This window comes from Neoarius graeffei, chromosome 26 (assembly GCF_027579695.1).
Source record: "Neoarius graeffei isolate fNeoGra1 chromosome 26, fNeoGra1.pri, whole genome shotgun sequence".
NCBI classification, from domain to species: domain Eukaryota; kingdom Metazoa; phylum Chordata; class Actinopteri; order Siluriformes; family Ariidae; genus Neoarius; species Neoarius graeffei.
Genome location: NC_083594.1, coordinates 30,696,323 through 30,714,493, shown reverse-complemented (window position 1 = coordinate 30,714,493; position 18,171 = coordinate 30,696,323). Strand labels below are relative to the sequence as shown.

The 18,171-nt window shown below is 42.4% G+C and overlaps 1 protein-coding gene across 3 annotated transcripts in view; it reads left to right on the top strand.

The window, feature by feature from the left end:
- The window catches only part of kdm5ba (lysine demethylase 5Ba), an 80,668-nt gene that overhangs the window by 50,035 nt on the left and 12,462 nt on the right, over positions 1 to 18,171 (top strand). For all 3 annotated transcript variants that reach the window (XM_060909970.1, XM_060909971.1, XM_060909969.1), the window contains 7 exons: positions 7,168 to 7,287; positions 7,431 to 7,625; positions 7,932 to 8,113; positions 8,253 to 8,377; positions 8,476 to 8,626; positions 17,317 to 17,431; positions 17,562 to 17,917. In XM_060909970.1, the coding sequence (XP_060765953.1) occupies positions 7,168 to 7,287; positions 7,431 to 7,625; positions 7,932 to 8,113; positions 8,253 to 8,377; positions 8,476 to 8,626; positions 17,317 to 17,431; positions 17,562 to 17,917 (1,244 nt within the window). The remainder of the gene's footprint in view (positions 1 to 7,167; positions 7,288 to 7,430; positions 7,626 to 7,931; positions 8,114 to 8,252; positions 8,378 to 8,475; positions 8,627 to 17,316; positions 17,432 to 17,561; positions 17,918 to 18,171) is intronic.

Sequence of the window (18,171 nt, the reverse complement as noted above, 5' to 3'; positions counted from 1 at the left end):
GACAGTTACATTATTCTGTTGCTAAACGAACAGCTGATCACACCAAGGTGCTTGCTGACTGCCGATATTTATTAGTTTGTTCCTGCATTTCCTTTCCTTCGCAACATAACGTCTTTTCTTCTCACTTTCCGTTACTGTAGTTGGTCTTTCATGTTTCATTCACACACTCTCATCCTCCATTTTTCTCTCCTGCTTCAAATTTGTATCCCACAATTCCTTGCGTGAACAAGGAAAGCCCACCATGTGATGCATGGCGTAGTATCTTCAGTCAGGTCATGTTGAAGCAGGAAAAAAATAGCGGCGAATTTAGGGCCATGTGGCCCTAAAGTCATTAATTGTTCTATTAAAAAATAATAATAAAATTGGAAGTCTGTGATTTCAAATTCAATAGCTTTTGGTCCACTAAACAAAAATAATTGGGTGTCGGAAAATTCTTTTTATGACCTACACTTGAAAAATCTGAAAGGCAGTCTACCTTTTAAGCCGTTTTTTTTTCAATCTTCGATTTGTAATATCTCAAAAATGGATGAACATTTTAATTCTGTAAAAAGCATTATGTTTAGCATTCAGTTCTGAATTCAGTGAGAGCAGTTTCAAGCAATTTGGATTTAATTTGAATTTTCACCCGATATGCCTACTGTTACCTTTTTGTATGCTTGCTGTCAACTTGCATTTGTTTACCCTGCCATGTTTTGTATATTGAATGAACAATGTTTTGTTTTGCTCACGGTGCGAGAGCAAAATGAGCGAGAGAGATGTCTTACCTGGTTGGTGTGTAGGGCAAATTTAAATGTTGTGACGCGAGCCAATGCGATCTGAAGCTGCCGATTTGGCATCCAATTGGAGCTGCACATGCGCGTTAAACCAGCGCGAGATCCAAAGTTTTAGGATGGCGTTCCATCGAGACAGCAGTACACCACTGGTAAGTCATCTCTCCATTCATTCAAGCTGCGGTTTTAAATTGTACTTTTGGCCTTAATCCACTGTTTTAGTCCACTGGGTGAAATCCACTGTTTGTAAGCTTGGCGCTGGTCGCGGTATCTGATTTGATCCGACGTTTGCGTTGATAATTAGTTTACTGATAATTGCATTTATGGCTTTGTGCTCTTGGTTGCGCGGATAAGTATTATTTGTGGGCTTGTCTTGTGTAAATGTAGTGTGTAAATATAGTGTTAAACTTGCTGGTAATGGCTATGATGTTTAGTAACACAAATGGTTTAATGCAATGTTGAATGTTATGGCTATGTGTTATGTTGCTAACTGCTATGTTGTGCTAACTGTGCTATGCTGTTTATTTACATTGCTAACTGCTCTGCTGTGCTAACTCTGCTATGCTATGTGGTTTATTTGCAATGCTAAACTTGTGTGGTTAAAGAGCAAGGCTGTTGTTGTATTGTGGCCTTTTCCTTATTCAGTTAAATGTGCGTTTACTGATTAATATGTTGACATTATAGACATGTAGTATAATGCGATTTACATTTAACTGTAATATTTATAATTCTGGGTACATATTTTCATCTTTAGCCTATTGCTATATATGTTCGTGTACTCTGATGTTGTTGTTTAGTGGACTTGGCTTTCACTTACATCATGGCCTTATGGCCTCTTGTGTTTATAGGTTAATAACCTAAAGATTGTGGAACTAAACCTTGAATTCAACTAAAGAAATGTGGAAATGAACTTGAATTCAGCTAATGAAAGTGTGAAACCACTAAAGAAAACGTGGAACTAAACTTGAATTGAAAAGGAATAAAGAACCAGAGTTATTACGATCTACTGCGTCTTGATGCCCCCTTTCGGTGGGATAACTGAACAAACAACCTGGACATTTCAATTTATTGCACGTTTTTGTGCATCACAGTAGATGAGTCTGCCTGATGCCCAAACAATTTTTTCCATTTAAAAAATTTCTAGTGTCATAGTAGTTGGTTGTGCTAAAGTGGTCTTAGGCCATGTACACACGTAGCCGGGTATTTTTAAAACCGAACATTTTCCCCCCCTCCGTTTATAAAAATGTTTTATCCACACCACCTCGTCTTCGAAAAAAATCCCTTCCACACATAACCGAACATCTGCGTTTTCAATCACATTCATAAGCATTCCAAACCTGTAGATGGCTATTTCCCCAAATCCTACCCCCTAATCACATCGCCTGTGCTCTTGGAGCAGTAGTTGGGCTTCTAAAATTAAACATGTAAATAGCACCTGCACAATAATTAACGCTTTCAAGGCACTACTCCGATCCATTACTCTTTAGCTAGCCGCACACTACGCCGATTTTCAGCGTACCGAGCCAACTGAAGTCGCGAGTCAGGCGTAAAGACTAGTTTTCAATGGTACCGACTCATCTCACAGCCGATTCGAAAAACTAATCGGGAGCCAGACTGATCGGCGAGAGTCGCTAGCAATAGCCAATCATATCTTTCGCATATAACACGTGACAACATTAAACACAATTTCTAGCGCGAGAAATACGTGTTGGTAGCACCTAATGCAGGTATATACTGTAATTCCATAGACTGAAGCTTTATCCATAGACACAGTGGGCTGGAAAGCCACTCTGCTCAAGTTGTGTGGCTGAATTCCAAATCGCTTTAACTCCCCTATATAAGTGCACTATTTAAGGTTGGGAATAATAGCTCATGCAGCCTAGATAGTGCGCTACATATTCCATGTTGTGTCATTTGTAGTTCAGCCTGTAGCATCTTCAAGTGTTGGATTTAACAGTAACTATATCCAATAGCCAATCACAAAGCTATTAAGTTGTCACGTGTCGCTTCAATCGCGACTGCACTCGTCAACAGTCGGGGGATATGTGCGTGCCCTGTCGGGAGTCGGCTCTGAAATGGGTCGGTTCGGTACCGCGTGGATCGCCGTGGTGTGCGGCTAGCTTAAGTCCATGCTTAATCTGGCTTCTGCAGTAAACAAAGGTCGCACGTTTGACGTCAGGGCAGATTTGTTGTCATTTTTTTGGCGCAGATTGTGACGTTCGAAAACGCAAAACTCCGGTTATCTCTGTCTACACGAAAAGGCATACACGGAGTTTTCAAAAATCTTCACTTTGCCCGGAGTTTTTTTAAATATTCGTTTTTGATGTGTTTTCATGTGGATGACAGGCCAAAACGTAGAAAAATATCTTCGATTTAGCAGATACCCGGCTACGTGTGGACGGGGTCTTAGTGTCGTCCAAGAGTTCAGCAAAATAATTTATTTTGTCTTTAACAAAGATTGATGAAGTAATTTCTTTCCAGCATGGCTAACCTGGGCTGTAGCACAGACCTGTGAATTTACATTTTCAATCCAGTAGTCTAAATATTGCTGGCTTGTCTAATTTCATTTCTAAACTGACAGATGCTTTGATTTGCTTGTTTGTTGATCATTTATTGGTTTGACTTTTGAAAATGGGTGGAAACATGGGTTACAGTAATGCAGGGTTTTGACTTTAGTTCCTACTACTGTCTGACATCCACCTGAAATGCACAAGTATGTCAGCCTTATTTAATTGTACAGATCAGCAAAACATAATTTTATTTTGTATATTCCATCCAGTCAGAGTTCATTTCTGGTTATGCCAGCGCAACCCATAACATGCTTCTAAATCGTTTTTAGACACAAGAATGACTTGCATTAACCATAGTATACAAACCCTGATTTGAACCAATGTTTTCAGAGAACAATCAAGCCAGCTGCATTAGAAACTAGAGTGCACATAATGGCAGTTTACGGTAACTGCTCTTCGGTTGACTATGGTGTGAAAATGTTGTGTAGTAGTGGACTACCGGCTGTTTCAGTATTTTTTGTAATTTTTTAAGTTCATATTCTGATTAGGTTCACTTTTTGGACTATTAAGCATGTTTTGAGACAGTTTTGTTCTCATTCGTAAACTTGGTGCTCTGTACGTTGCTACCTCTGCTTCTGCTGCCTAGTGTGTAAGTAGATGTCGAGCTCAATGAATGTTTCATTGTTTCGATTTTATAATCTTCTGTCTCATCCCTGCTGGCTAATTATCATAACGTTGGACAACAGAAAATATGATAGTGGAGCTCAAAAAGGAAGAAAAGAAGCCCTCATACTAGCTTTATAGGAGGTTTTCTTCCATGGATTCAGCTGTTGTCTGTTAATTCATATTTGAGTGTGTGGTATGGCTATTATGTAGCTGTTTGATAAACAATCATAAGATTACATGATTTGAATGTAACCTTGCGAGAAGAATCAACTACGCCTGTTTAATTCAGGAAACCCTAATTCAAAGTTGGTAAACCATTATTTCTCTCTGAGCATCTGAACTAGTAGTTTGTAACTAAATTCCAGCAGAAAACTGTCTGACATTAGCAACACCATGATTTCAGTAGGATCTTGCCACATAGGAGTTGTGAAATGCAAACCACTGGAATCAAGTACTGGCCACACTGACACATTGATTAGCTGATTTTTTTTTTTTTTTCCCAGTTGAAAATAATTAGGACATTTTGGAGCTACTGTTAAAATTATTAGTGTAAATACATAGGTGATTATAGAAAATCACGCACGCTGATTGGTCGAGAAATTTGGACTATATAATCACCTCAAGCAACTCGGCAAGCTAGCAGCCAATCGCTTTGTCACTGTAAGTGAGGAAGAATTACAAATTATGAAAGAAAATGCTGTTCCTAAAAGCACTAAAGTTGCTATGAAGTTTGATGTAAAACTACTCAAAGGTAAGGTGGAATTGTGATTTATTTTTATCTATTTATTTCAAAACAAAGTACTTTATCCGAGTCGGCACAGATAAGGCTACATCCACACAACAACGGCAACGAGATGTTATTTAAAAATATATCGCGTCCAAATGGGCAACGATCAGTAAAATATCAGGTCCATATGACAACGCAACGCTTGCTGAAAACAATGCAATACACATGCCACACCTCTAGGGGCGCTGTAAGACGGTCCCTTCGGAGACACCAGAACAATAGAAGTAGTAAGGACGCATGCGCATAAACTATTATGCGTGAGACTTCATATTAGCCACAAAGTCAGAAAAATCTGTTCGTAAAATTACATTATAATGACCAAATACAATGAAAAGTATTTTTCCAGTCTCACCTGTGAAAGGTAATCCCATGTGATCTCGTTTAGACAGTAAACCTGTTAGTACAGTTAAACGCAGCACATGAATGAGGCATCTTTATTCTCCGCTTTGACCTATCCAATATGGCGGCGAGGATGACGTATGATTCTACGCGGAAGGCGGCGTCTTTAATGGTCCGGAATAAATTGAATGCTACACGTTGATGGATTAATTTGTTGTTCTACGCCCTTTTTGAGGAATGTATTGTAGGCATGTGATCTCGTTTGGACGGTAAACCTGTTAGTACAGTTAAACACAGCACATGAATGAGGCATCTTTTATTCTCCGCTTTGACCTATCCAATATGGCGGCGAGGATGACGTATGATTCTACGCGGAAGGCGGCGTCTTTAATGGTCCGGAAAAAATTGAATGCTACACGTTGATGGATTAATTTGTTGTTCTACGCCCTTTTTGAGGAATGTATTGTAGGACTTAAACCAACATCTGAAGAGGCGAGATCGCTCCTTTTTTTCCCTATTTTTGCTGGCGGGATTGACTCTGCCCTAGGGGCTATTTTCTTTCTCTCTCACTTTGCACCATTACACAATAAATATTCACAGTGAAAATATTTTGTAAGCGCGTTTCATGAACCAAATTATAGGATTTGTTGACAACTCACATCGAGTTCATTACACTTCTACCCGGCGTGAAGCACTCAGTCATGTGGTTGTGACGTCATCATAAACAAATCCGTTCTACTCATCCAGACGACTTCGCAATGGCAACGTTGCCAGATCTTTCCACTCTGGAACCCGTTCTCAAAAAGATTGCGTTTTGGGCACCCAAAACGCCGGTGCCGTGTGGACGCCAGGCCTAAACGATAAGCAATTGTATCGAAGTCACCTGAATCCATTGCCGTGTGGACAGGGCCCAAGTGTGACAACCCTGCGCCACGCTGTTCTTACATTTGCATGACACTTTTGAAGTTTAAAATAAATGATTTTTTTAAATACGATTTTTAATTTTTTTGAAATAACCACCTGTGTATTTATACTAAAACAATTATCCACCTCAGACTCGGTGAATAATAACCTCAACTTCATCTCGGTTATTATTGACCGATTATTCACTTTGCCTTCAGTGAATAATTGTTAAATTACTTAGAGATACAAAAATTAATATATACATGTATATAATGTATGAGAGTGACCTAAATTCTAAATCTAATTTGTATGTTTGTGTGCGTGCGTGCGCGCGCGCGCGCACACACACACCATCTTGATAGATAATTTGCTCAATTCTTGTTTTGTTGTGGCTATGGATTGTAACTTTTCCACTACAAAATTTTCCACTGCATGCATCTCTGTCTGTTTCTAATCTGTCATTCAGATTTTCTGCTTTAGTTTCTGTCCTTAAGTGTTGACTGCCTCTCGGTCTCTATCTGGGGTGGGTTTCCCAAAAGCCTCTTAACACTAAGAGCATCTTAACTAGGAGAGAGTGCTGCTCACTCTACCATTTAACAATGATCTTTGTGCTACGATGCTTTTGGGAAACCCACCCCTGGTCAATGAATTGTTGCTGTGTGGTTTTGGGGTTTTTTTTGTTTGTTTGTTTGTTTTTAAATTGTAGCTGCTGTTTTGTTACACTAGCCTTGCTTCTTGCAAATTGAAGCACTTGTAGATTCAAGTTATGGTGTATGTATAGGGTCCCTACAATGGTTGAAATCCAGGTGCCCCTACCACCCCTAAGTCTGACTGGGGTGTTTTTGATCTCAATCTTGACTTGGTCTTGCTTTCGTTTGGACTCAATCTTGACTCACTTTGTGCAGGATATTTTAGTAAGCCCTCTTGTAAAATGAACCCCCAAAACCACAATACAAGTGCTTCAGCTGGCAGTAAATTGAAACATGTAATGTGAAATGTTTGACTCCTTGCTCTGTTCACTTATACAGATATAGGTGATGTTAGAAATTGTATTGTAATCACAACAGATTTTGACTTTTGTCTTCAGTCCGGTCATGTTGTCTACTATATACAGTGGTTTGAATGCAAGAAATTTGTCATCTTGTGATTTCACAAATGAGTTTTTGTTTTGTTTTTGTTTTGTTTTTTTTAGATTTACCGCACAAACCAGTGTGCTGGTGAGTTTGTCATCACCTTCCCCAGAGCGTATCACAGTGGGTTCAATCAGGGCTTTAACTTTGCAGAGGCTGTTAACTTCTGCACAGTAGACTGGGTAAACACCTCTTATCAATGAATGAATTAGTTTTTTTTTTTTTTTAAGTAAGCAATACTGCTGCACATCGAATATAGTTGGTATATAATGTATCAAGTTTTATGTACTGTCTCCCTATAGTGATAAAATGTGTTTTGTTTCAGATGCCACTTGGTCGACAGTGTATAGAGCATTATCGCTCATTAAACAGATACTGTGTTTTCTCCCATGATGAGATGGTCTGTAATATTGCAGCCAAAGCAGACAGCTTAGCACTGGAGCTGGTCTGTGCCATACAGAGGGACATGAGTGTTATGATTCAGGAGGAGAAAGAGCTGCGAGAAAAAGCCTACAAGCTGGTGAGACATGGTAGTTTTTCAATATTACTGTCTTGGTTCATTTTTATAATAATTTTGCCACATTTAAAACTGTAACTTTTCAATTTCAATCTGTACATTTCAGAACATGGTTTGCAGATACTGTCACCATTGTTAAAAAGCCTCCAGCCAGTATAGTGCTTGATAACATGGATATTTAGCCATCTGTGAAACACTTTTTTACAGACAAAATCGTTTGTTTACCAATTATCCAACTTTTTCTGTTTTTATATGCATTTTTTTCCTCTTCATTGCTAATTGATATTGATGTTTCATTCCTTTCCTTAGGGTGTGTGGCACTCTCAACAGGTGGACTATGATGAGCAGCCAGATGAGGAGAGGCAGTGTTATAAATGCAGGACAACCTGTTACCTCTCTGCCATCACTTGTCCCTGCAGCCCTGGCCAGCTTGTGTGTTTACATCACCTCCAGGACTTCTGCTCCTGTACCCCTAACCATTATATGCTGAAGTGGGTCTCTATATATTTAAATGTAGTACTGTGATCCATTGCCCTTTTAATATTGTCATTTGATTTAATTAAGTTTTTTAAACAGAATTGTGCCTCCGAATTGTGATCGAGAGTCTCTCTTTTTTTCATGGCCTTGCAGTTATAAGTACACCTTGGGCATGTTGAATCAGATGTTCAAGACTTTGACAGCACATGCTGAGTCATACAGTGACTGGGCTTGTAAAGTTAACAAAATTTTAAAGGCAGACCAAGAAAATAAAAGTGGTAAGAGTCCTAATTTATCAACTATAGCAAGGAGACAGTCCTTCCTTTTTGTGTGATGAGGAATATTCTGTTAAGATTATCGTTTGTTATCCCACCAGATTTGGAGGAACTTCGTGCACTGATTGTGAAAGCAGACAAGATGATTTATCCTGAGACGGATCTGCTACTCCATTTACGGCAGACTCTTCAGGATGCAGAAAAGAGTGCCTTAATGGCCCAGCAGCTACTCAATGGAAAGAGACAGACCAGGTAGAGACAGACCAGCTCTGTATACTTCTGGCTTCAAATACAGTACATTATTTCAAAGAAAAAAGCTCACTCTTCCTCACTAATTGCAGACAGTGCTGCCAAAAGAGCCTTGAGTGAAGAAGTTACCGAATGCCAAATCCCTGCCTCAGATATTAAACCTGTATTGTGTTCTTATATCTCTGATAAATGGCAGTCTGAATGGGATGAATGTCTTAATAACAAATTATATGAAATATGTCACACTGTTAAGAAGAGACTAATTGTAGCGCGTATCGAGTGTGGGTGGAGCACAGAGGACGGCAGGACAATGCTTGGAGGCAGATAAATCTATTTATTTTCACAACTTTTCAGTCTAAATATTTCCATACACACACACTTGTCTGGTCCCGGGTTGCGCTCCCTCTCCTCTCTCTCTGCCTCCTTAAATAGGGAGCGGTTACTGGGAAAACACACACACAAACACAGGTTAATTATCCTCAGGTGTCGCGATTCTGCCACTCACCTTCCGTGGCTCCACCCTCCTGTCACAGACCGGCGCTTGACCACGCCCCCACTGCCACATACCCCCACCGCCCGACTCAGGCCGGGCGCTCGTCTGGCCCACAGCCGACTCCTCCCCCCCGACGGGAGAGGAAGTCTGCCACGACCATCTGCGCCCCCGGCCTGTGGACCACCTTGAAGTTGAAGGGTTGGAGTGCCAGATACCAACGGGTGATCCGCGTGTTGGCATCCTTCATGCGGTGGAGCCACTGGAGGGGCGCGTGGTCCGAACAGAGAGTGAAAGAGCGCCCCAGCAGGTAGTAACGGAGGGCGAGGACCGCCCACTTAATCGCCAGGCACTCTTTTTCAATTGTGCTGTAGCGCCCCTCACGCACTGACAGCTTCCGGCTGATGTACAGGACCGGGCGGTCCTCCCCCTCCACCTGCTGGGACAAAACTGCCCCCAGCCCTCTGTCCGACGCATCGGTCTGCAACACAAAAGGGAGAGAGAAGTCAGGGGAGTGTAAAAGTGGCCCCCCACACAGTGCAGCCTTTACCTCAGAGAAAGCCCGCTGGCACTGCTCCGTCCACTGGACCGAATCTGGCGCCCCCTTTTTAGTGAGGTCAGTCAGCGGGCTGGTGACGTCCGAATAATTAGGTATAAACCTATGTTAGTAGCCAGCCAGCCCCAGGAACTGCCTCACCCCCTTTTTGGTCTTGGGCCTCGGGCAGGCCGCAATCGCTGCTGTCTTATTAATTCGGGGACGCACCTGCCCGTTGCCCAAGTGGAAGCCCAGATACCGTACTTCCACCCGCCCAATCGCACACTTCTTCGGGTTGGCAGTGAGTCCCGCCCGCCTCAGCGATCTAAGGACGGCCCTCAGGTGTTGTAGGTGCCGCTGCCAATCATTACTATAAATGATGATATCATCTAGGTAAGCGGCCGCATAGGTGGCGTGGGGCCGGAGGACCCGGTCCATCAGCCACTGAAACGTAGCGGGCGCCCCAAACAGCCCAAAAGGAAGTGTGACGAACTGGTGTAAGCCGAATGGTGTGGAAAAGGCCGTTTTTTTCCGGGGATAATGGAGTCAAGGGGATCTGCCAATATCCCTTCGTCAAATCCAGTGTCGAGTAAAAGCGAGCCGTGCCTAATCGATCGAGCAGCTCATCAATACGAGGCATTGGGTACGCGTCGAATTTAGACACCGCGTTGACTTTTCTATAGTCCACACAGAACCGGACCGAGCCGTCGGCCTTGGGAACCAAGACCACCGGGCTGCTCCAGTCACTGTGGGACTCCTCGACGATGCCCATTTCGAGCATGGCCTGAAGTTCTTCCCGAACCACCTTTTTTTTGTGTTCGGGTAATCTATAAGGACGGCTCCGCACTACCACCCCCGGGGGCGTCTCTATGTGGTGTTCTATGAGGTTAGTGCGACCGGGCAGGGGCGAGAACACATCCGAAAACTCAGCCTGCAACTGGGCAACCTCCGTGAGTTGGGTCGGGGAGAGGTGGTCTCCACAGGGGACCGGAGAGGTACGTGATGCCAATGACCCTTTTTGGACCTCCGGCCCCAGCTCCGCCTTCTCCGGAACTACCGACACCAACGCCACGAGGACCTCCTCGTTCCAGAGTTTCAGCAGATTGAGGTGGTAGATCTGTAGCGCCCCCTCCCTGTCCGTTCGCCTAACCTCATAGTCGACGTCCCCGACTCGCCGTGTGACCTCAAAGGGTCCTTGCCACTTGGCGATTAATTTGGAGCTCGACGTGGGCAACAGGACGAGTACCTTATCTCCCGGAGTGAACTCTCTAAGGCGCGTGCCCTTGTTGTACAGGCGGGCTTGCCATTCCTGGGCCTGCCACAAATTCTCCTGAGTTAGGTGGGTGAGCGTGTGGAGTTTTGCGCGCAGATCCATAACGTACTGAATTTCGTTTTTGCTCTGTGAAGGTCCCTCCTCCCAATTTTCCCGCAGAACATCTAAGATGCCGCGCGGCTTACGCCCATATAATAATTCAAACGGGGAGAACCCCGTGGAGGCTTGGGGGACCTCTCGCACTGCAAACAACAAGGGTTCGAGCCACTTATCCCAGTTACGTGCGTCCTCACTTACGAATTTTTTGATAATGTTCTTGAGGGTGCAATTGAACCGTTCAACTAAACCGTCCGTCTGTGGGTGATCGGCTGGTGCGGATCGGCTTAATACCCAGTAGCCCATACAGTTCGCTCAGTGTCCGTGACATAAACGAGGTGCCTTGGTCAGTCAGAATCTCTTTTGGGATTCCAACCCGGGAGATGACGTGGAAGAGGGCCTCCACAATACTGCATGCTGAGATATTGCGAAGAGGCACCGCTTCCGGGTATCGCGTTGCATAGTCCACCAGAACCAATATAAAGCGGTACCCTCGTGTTGACCGATCTAATGGCCCGACGAGATCCATCCCAATTCTTTCGAACGGGGTCTCGATTAATGGTAGGGGGCGCAAGGGCGCTTTTGGAATGGCCGCTGGATTTACTAACTGGCATTCGCGGCACGCCGTACACCACTTACGGACGTCGCCGCGAATCCCCGGCCAATAGAATCGGGCAATTATCCGGGGAGTGTCTTATCCTGCCCGAGGTGTCCAGCCATGGGATTAAAGTGAGCCGCCTGGAATACCAATTCCCAGCGGCTCTTTGGAATTAACAATTGGGTGACTCGCTCTTTCGTCTGAGTGTCCTGCGTCACTCGGTATAACCTATTCTTCAAAATGGAAAAATAGGGGAAGGACGGGGTGGTGTTCGGCTGGAGCGTCTGACCATCGATTACTCTCACTTGGTCAAACGCGTGTCGCAGAGTCTCGTCTCGCGATTGTTCCAGTGGGAAATCCGTGAGGGATTCCCCAATAGAAAGAGGAGGGGCCGGTGGCTCCTCACTCTGTCGCGGAGATGACGTAGACGGCTCTGCGACCGCAGCTCCAGCCAAAGCGACCCCGGGACCCTCCCCTGTCAACTGGCAGGACCCACTCTTTACTAGGCGTGCCATTAAACCCCGAAATCCCGGCCAATCAGTCCCCAAGATCAAAGAGTGGGTAAGGCGAGGATTAACCGCCGCCTTCACTATCGATTTTTTTCCCCTCTGAAATGTATGTGGACCGACACCAACGGGTAGCTGTGAATATCCCCGTACACACACACACACACTTGTCTGGTCCCGGGTTGCGCTCCCTCTCCTCTCTCTCTGCCTCCTTAAATAGGGAGCGGTTACTGGGAAAACACACACACAAACACAGGTTAATTATCCTCAGGTGTCGCGATTCTGCCACTCACCTTCCCTGGCTCCACCCTCCTGTCACAGACCGGCGCTTGACCACACCCCCGCTGCCACACTAATATTTTATTTTTCATCTAGACACGATCAAGTAGTCTATACTAGATGTAGAATTGGATATTCTAGACTCACATGGTTTTTTGGTTTTTTGTTGTTGACTGGAGGTGAACTTCCACTGTCATTTTTGCAACAGGCCTTTATCAGTTAAGCACATTTTATTATGTTCTGTCCTGAGAATTAAAAGGCAGCAGTTTTATAAAGAAGATAATGCTGTAAACATCTTTTCTAAGGTCCCACCTTTAAAAGTTTTAAACTTTCTAACTTGTATTGAGAGAGAAAAAAAAAACTTGTTTAAATTATTTGTTTGTTTGACCACCTTTGGCCATAAAATAGCCACAGATGCTAAAATGGCAATAAATTAAATAAACAAACAAAATCCTCACTAATCACATGACATGCACAACTCACACACACTCTCTCTCTCTCTCTCTCTCTCTCTCTCTCTCTCTCACACTCTCTCTCACACACACACACACACACACACACACACACACACACACACACGCGCATTAGAACATCATGAAAGGTTTTTTTGTAATTTAATTTAAAAAGGTAAACTTTCATATATTGTATAATCATTACACATGAAGTGAGATATTTCAAGCCTTTTTTTGTTTTAATTTTGATGATTATGGGTTATAGTTCATGAAAATCAGAAATCCAATATCTCAAAATATTAGAATATTTTATTTAGAGTTTGAGTAAAACAATAAATACCATGTATCTCTCAATCTAGCTCGGTACACGCAACCACAATCATGAGGAAGAATGCTGACTTGACGGTTGTCCAGGAGACAATCGCCACCCTCCACAAGGAGGGTAAACCACAGAAGGTCATTGCTCAAAAGGCTGGCTGGAAAAGGTGCACAATCAACAGGGGTGACCGCAGCCTTGAGCGGATTGTCAAGAAAAGTTGATTCAAGAACTTGGGAGCACTTCACAAGGAGTGGGCTGAGGCTGGTGTTGGTGCATCAAGAGCCACCACGCACCGATGTCTTCAGGAAAGGGGCTACAATTGTCACATTCCTAATATCAAGCCACTCCTGAACTAGAGACATCGTCAGAAGTGCCTTACCTGGGCTAAGAAGAGAAAGAACTGGACTGTTGCTTAGTGGTCCAAAGTCCTCTTTTCAGATGAAAGTTTTGCATTTCATTTGAAAATCAAGGTTCTAGAGTCTGGAGGAAGAGTGGAGAGGCACAGAATCCAAGGTGTTTTGAAGTCCAGTGTGAAGTTTTCACAATTAGTCCGGTTCCATATATGTTTTAGTGGGAATTTTTTGGGGATTATGTAAATTATACATTTTTGGAAAGGTTATTATATAAGGAGTCAGAAAATCAATGTTGGCATTTTTTCATGTCTCTATGGCGGCCATATTGAACTTTTAAAAATGGCCGCCGTAAAACTTTAATTTGTGATATCTTGGCTTCTGAAAAGGCTGGAATGTTGATTTTAACTGCTAAACCCACATTTTTAGGGTCAGGGAATCAAATGGTGCAAGGTACACTTCACCATATTAACCCTTTAATGCATGAATAGGTAAAAAATGACACTGGTTGTTTTCTTGCTATTTCATTATAATAAGTTGTTTACTTTCCATATTCCATTTTACTACAAAACCATGTTTTTTTTTTCATCATCCCATTGCAATACACAATATGGTTAAAACACACTATACTCATTGTAAGTAGTTGGTCAGATAACTCAGAGAACCTTTTATTGAACAGTTTAAAATTAGCTAACACAAAACTTGAATGTTGGACGTCGACATGCACATTTAGACCACGGTATATCCATCCTTTTTAATTAGTCTGTTTCTATACATCATCATCATCGCTTTCATACATCATGGCTTGGGAATCGTCATCGTTCTGGCACTGGCTGCTGCACTGACACATGTCAGTACAGGCTAAGTCCTTAGCTCTGCATGTGCATCACCAGGTGAAATGCAGGTGTTCAGCCTTGTTTTCAGTGCATCATTATGGGACCTTTCCACAGCATCTTTAAGATCTTTACCAGCATTTTCAGTCCTGATCTGGTACAGTGGCTGGCCATCGTCCTTTTGGCAGAAGATGCACTCTGCCTTATCCAGTGGATTTGTATGGGATCATGTGAATGGCAACGGAGAACCAGATATTGAGGGGTCTGGTTCAGCTGTTTCTGTGCTTCTGCGCCGTCCAAGCTGCATGGCATTGTAGTGTCCTGTAGCTAAAGCATGTGCGTTGCGGTCTCTTGCACGTTGTATTTCAGTCTTGTTAGTTGCACTTGAGTAACAGGAGCGATGCCAGACTACCCTCTCTGTGCGCAATGTTTCTGGTGTGCAGTTCTGCAGTCGCCTTTGTACTTGGACATATGCCCCATCGTTCAAACTGGCCCTCTCTTGAACCACCTCAAGAATGTGCCCGTAGGATGCTAATCTAGGGTTTTGAATCAGGACTCCTTTCTTTTTATCACCAGACTGGCATAAAATGCATTGCAACCAGTTAATGGTTTCCTCATCTTGACATAGTGCATCTTGAGACTTGTCACTCATGCCTAGCACCTGCAAAGACACAAAATATTATCAAGCTAGCCTTATTATCTAACTACAAAAAGACAATTTGATGATACATGAGAACACATGCTCTCAACATAATAAATGTGAATGTTGGCTACATTCAGTAGCCTAGTTTTTAACTATATCATAGGCCAATTTGTACGGAAAAAAATAAACTGTATGACAATGACACATAGTCTACTGTACAGTAATCTTAGTGACCTGTTAGCAGCAGTCATAAATGTATGTTGTTGAAATATAAAACACTGAGCTAAAGTTAAGATAATAGGCTACTTACTATGCATGTACCAGATGCTCTTTAAACATATTCTTGAGAAATGATACAGCTAATGTACTGAAATATGTTATATATTGTGTATTTCACAACAACTATATCAGGATATCAGGAGTCTGAAGAGCAAATGACACATCATACAGTAATATTAGCTTGCTTAGTTAGCTGTAGCCATAGCCTATATGTATAAATGTTGTTGAAATGTATAACACATTTTCAAAGGTAAAATTAACATACATACTGTGCATGTGTTCCTCTGTAAAACAATGCTCTTGATGACGCTTCTTATAGGCTATAGCAAGCCTGATGAAGAGCAGCTCAAAACATCACTGTAAACAAAATCTTTCAACAGGAACTACTTTGTGTGGATTACTCTCAGCAACCATTCCAATAGGCTTGCAATGTGCATGACTTTGTAGTCATTCCCCCAATGAATATTAAATGAGTGATTTAAAAAAAACTTAATTTTTTGAAGGAAAGCTGGAATATGAAATCTTTTCATCTTTCATCTTTTCATCACAAAGATATTGCAAGAAAACAACCACACAGTGTCATTTTTTTACCTATTCATGCATTAAAGGGTTAATATGGTGAAGTGTACCTTGCACCATTTGATTCCCTGACCCTGAAAATGTGGGTTTAGCAGTTAAAATCAACATTCTAGCTTTTTCAGAAGCCGAGATATCACAAATTAAACTTTTAAGGCGGCCATTTTTAAAAGTTCAATATGGCCGCCACAGAGGCATCTGAAAAAATGCCAACATTGATTTTCTGACTCCTTATATAATAACCTTTCCAAAAATGTATAATTTACATAATCCCCAAAAACTTCCCACTAAAGTCAAAATTTGATAATAAGGAACCGGACTAAATCTGTGATGATTTGGGGTGCCATGTCATCTGCTGGTGTTGCTCCACTTTCCAAACCAAAGTCAACGCAGCTGTCTGTCAGGAGATTTTACAGCACTTCATGCTTCCATCTGCTGACAAGCTTTTAGGGAGATGCTGAATTCCTTTGCCAGCAGGACTTGGTACCTGCCCACAGTGCTAAATCTACTACCAAATGGTTTGCTGACCATAATATTACTGTGCCTGATTGGCCAGCCAACTCACCTGAGCTGAAGCCCGTAGAGAATCTATGGGGTATTGTCAAGAGGAAGATGAGAAACACCCAACCAAAAAATGCAGATGAGCTGAAGTCTGCCATCAAAGCAACCTGGGCTTCAAAATCACATCAGCAGTGCTGCCACAGGCTGATCACCTCCATGCCATGCTGCATTGATGCAGTAATTCATGGTAAAGGACCCTCAACCAAATACTGAGTGTATAAATGAACATACCTTTCAGAAGTTGGGCATTATTGTATTGTAAATCCTTTTTTGATCGCTCTTAGGAAATATTCTAATAATTTGAGACACTGGATTCCTGATTTTCATGAGCTATAAGCCATAAAATTTTAAAAAGGCTTGAAATATTTCACTTTACATGCAATGAATATACAATATAAAAGTTTCTTTTTAAATCAAATTACAAAAAAATTTTCACGATATGCTAATTTTTTTTAGGTGTGTGTGTGAGAGAGGGGGAGGGAGGGTGGGTGCGCGCGCGTGTATGTACGTATACAAAATGGCCACTAGCACAGGTCAGCAACCTTGTCTGTTCACCAGTTTCAGTGAGTCCCATCACCTAACATGCATTAAAATTAATTTATATTTGCATGTGGTAATACTAGTGTCCTTATTATAACTTGCATGAATTAAATCAATAAATGAACAAGTCTTTGTCACTGGTGGCTGTTACCATGGCAACTTGGTTTTTGTCACCTGACAATGGCCTATTTTAAATAAATTTTCCTGTTTGCTTACTCTGAAATCATTTCCTTTTTCTTTGGCCTAGTAGAGTTTATTCTGTACCATTTATGAACCAATGATTCATTTTTACATATTTTTCACAGGCTGCATTCATGGCTAAATTATTATTGCTCAGTTTTGTTCCATTTGAACTTTATGTAGGTATCGCTCAGGTGGCGGGAAATCTCAGAAACATCTCACTGTAGAAGAGTTGAGGTTATTTGTACAGCAACTATATGACCTGCCCTGCACCATTAGACAGGCCCCTTTTCTTAAGGTACTGAACATGTAACCCCATTTTCTGATGTTCCTAAATTACTGAGATTTAAAAAATGTTCCAGAAAGAATGTTTACTATATCTTAATTTATTAGATTATCTCATATCTGCTCTTTCCTGCATTCCACAGGCTCTGCTTAACCGTGTCAGACAGTTCCAAGAACAGAGTTCAGAGCTCCTGGCCATAGAGATGCCCAGCTCCTCAGCCCTGCAAGCTGTGCTGGATGAAGGCTCTGGGCTAGAGGTAGAGTTGCCAGAGCTCGATGTACTCAGGCAGCGCCTGGAGCAGGCACGATGGGTTGAGGCAGTACAACAGGCCAGCAAAGAGCCTACCAGCCTCAGCCTGGAACGCATGAGGAAACTGATTGACCAAGGCGTGGGTCTGGAGCCTCACGCCTGTGTGGAGAGAACCATGGCTCACTTGCAAGAACTGCTTACTGTGTGTGAGCACTGTGAGGAGAAGGCACACAGCATGCTAATGGCCAGGTTAGGTTCTATGTTTGATCTTCTACAATAGCGTACATTTTAGATGCATGAAGCACAGGTTTTGCATTAGGGAAATCTATTACTCCAGCAGCATTTGTGTACATCATTGAGAAAAGGGAGGAAACTGCCATAAACCCACATCAGTAGAAACTCGTACATAAATGACTATATTTTGGCACACGAATTGCATGAAGTAAAAGGCCTAAAACACAAACTATTCAGACACAGGCTACATTTGATTCTGTTGCTGTCTC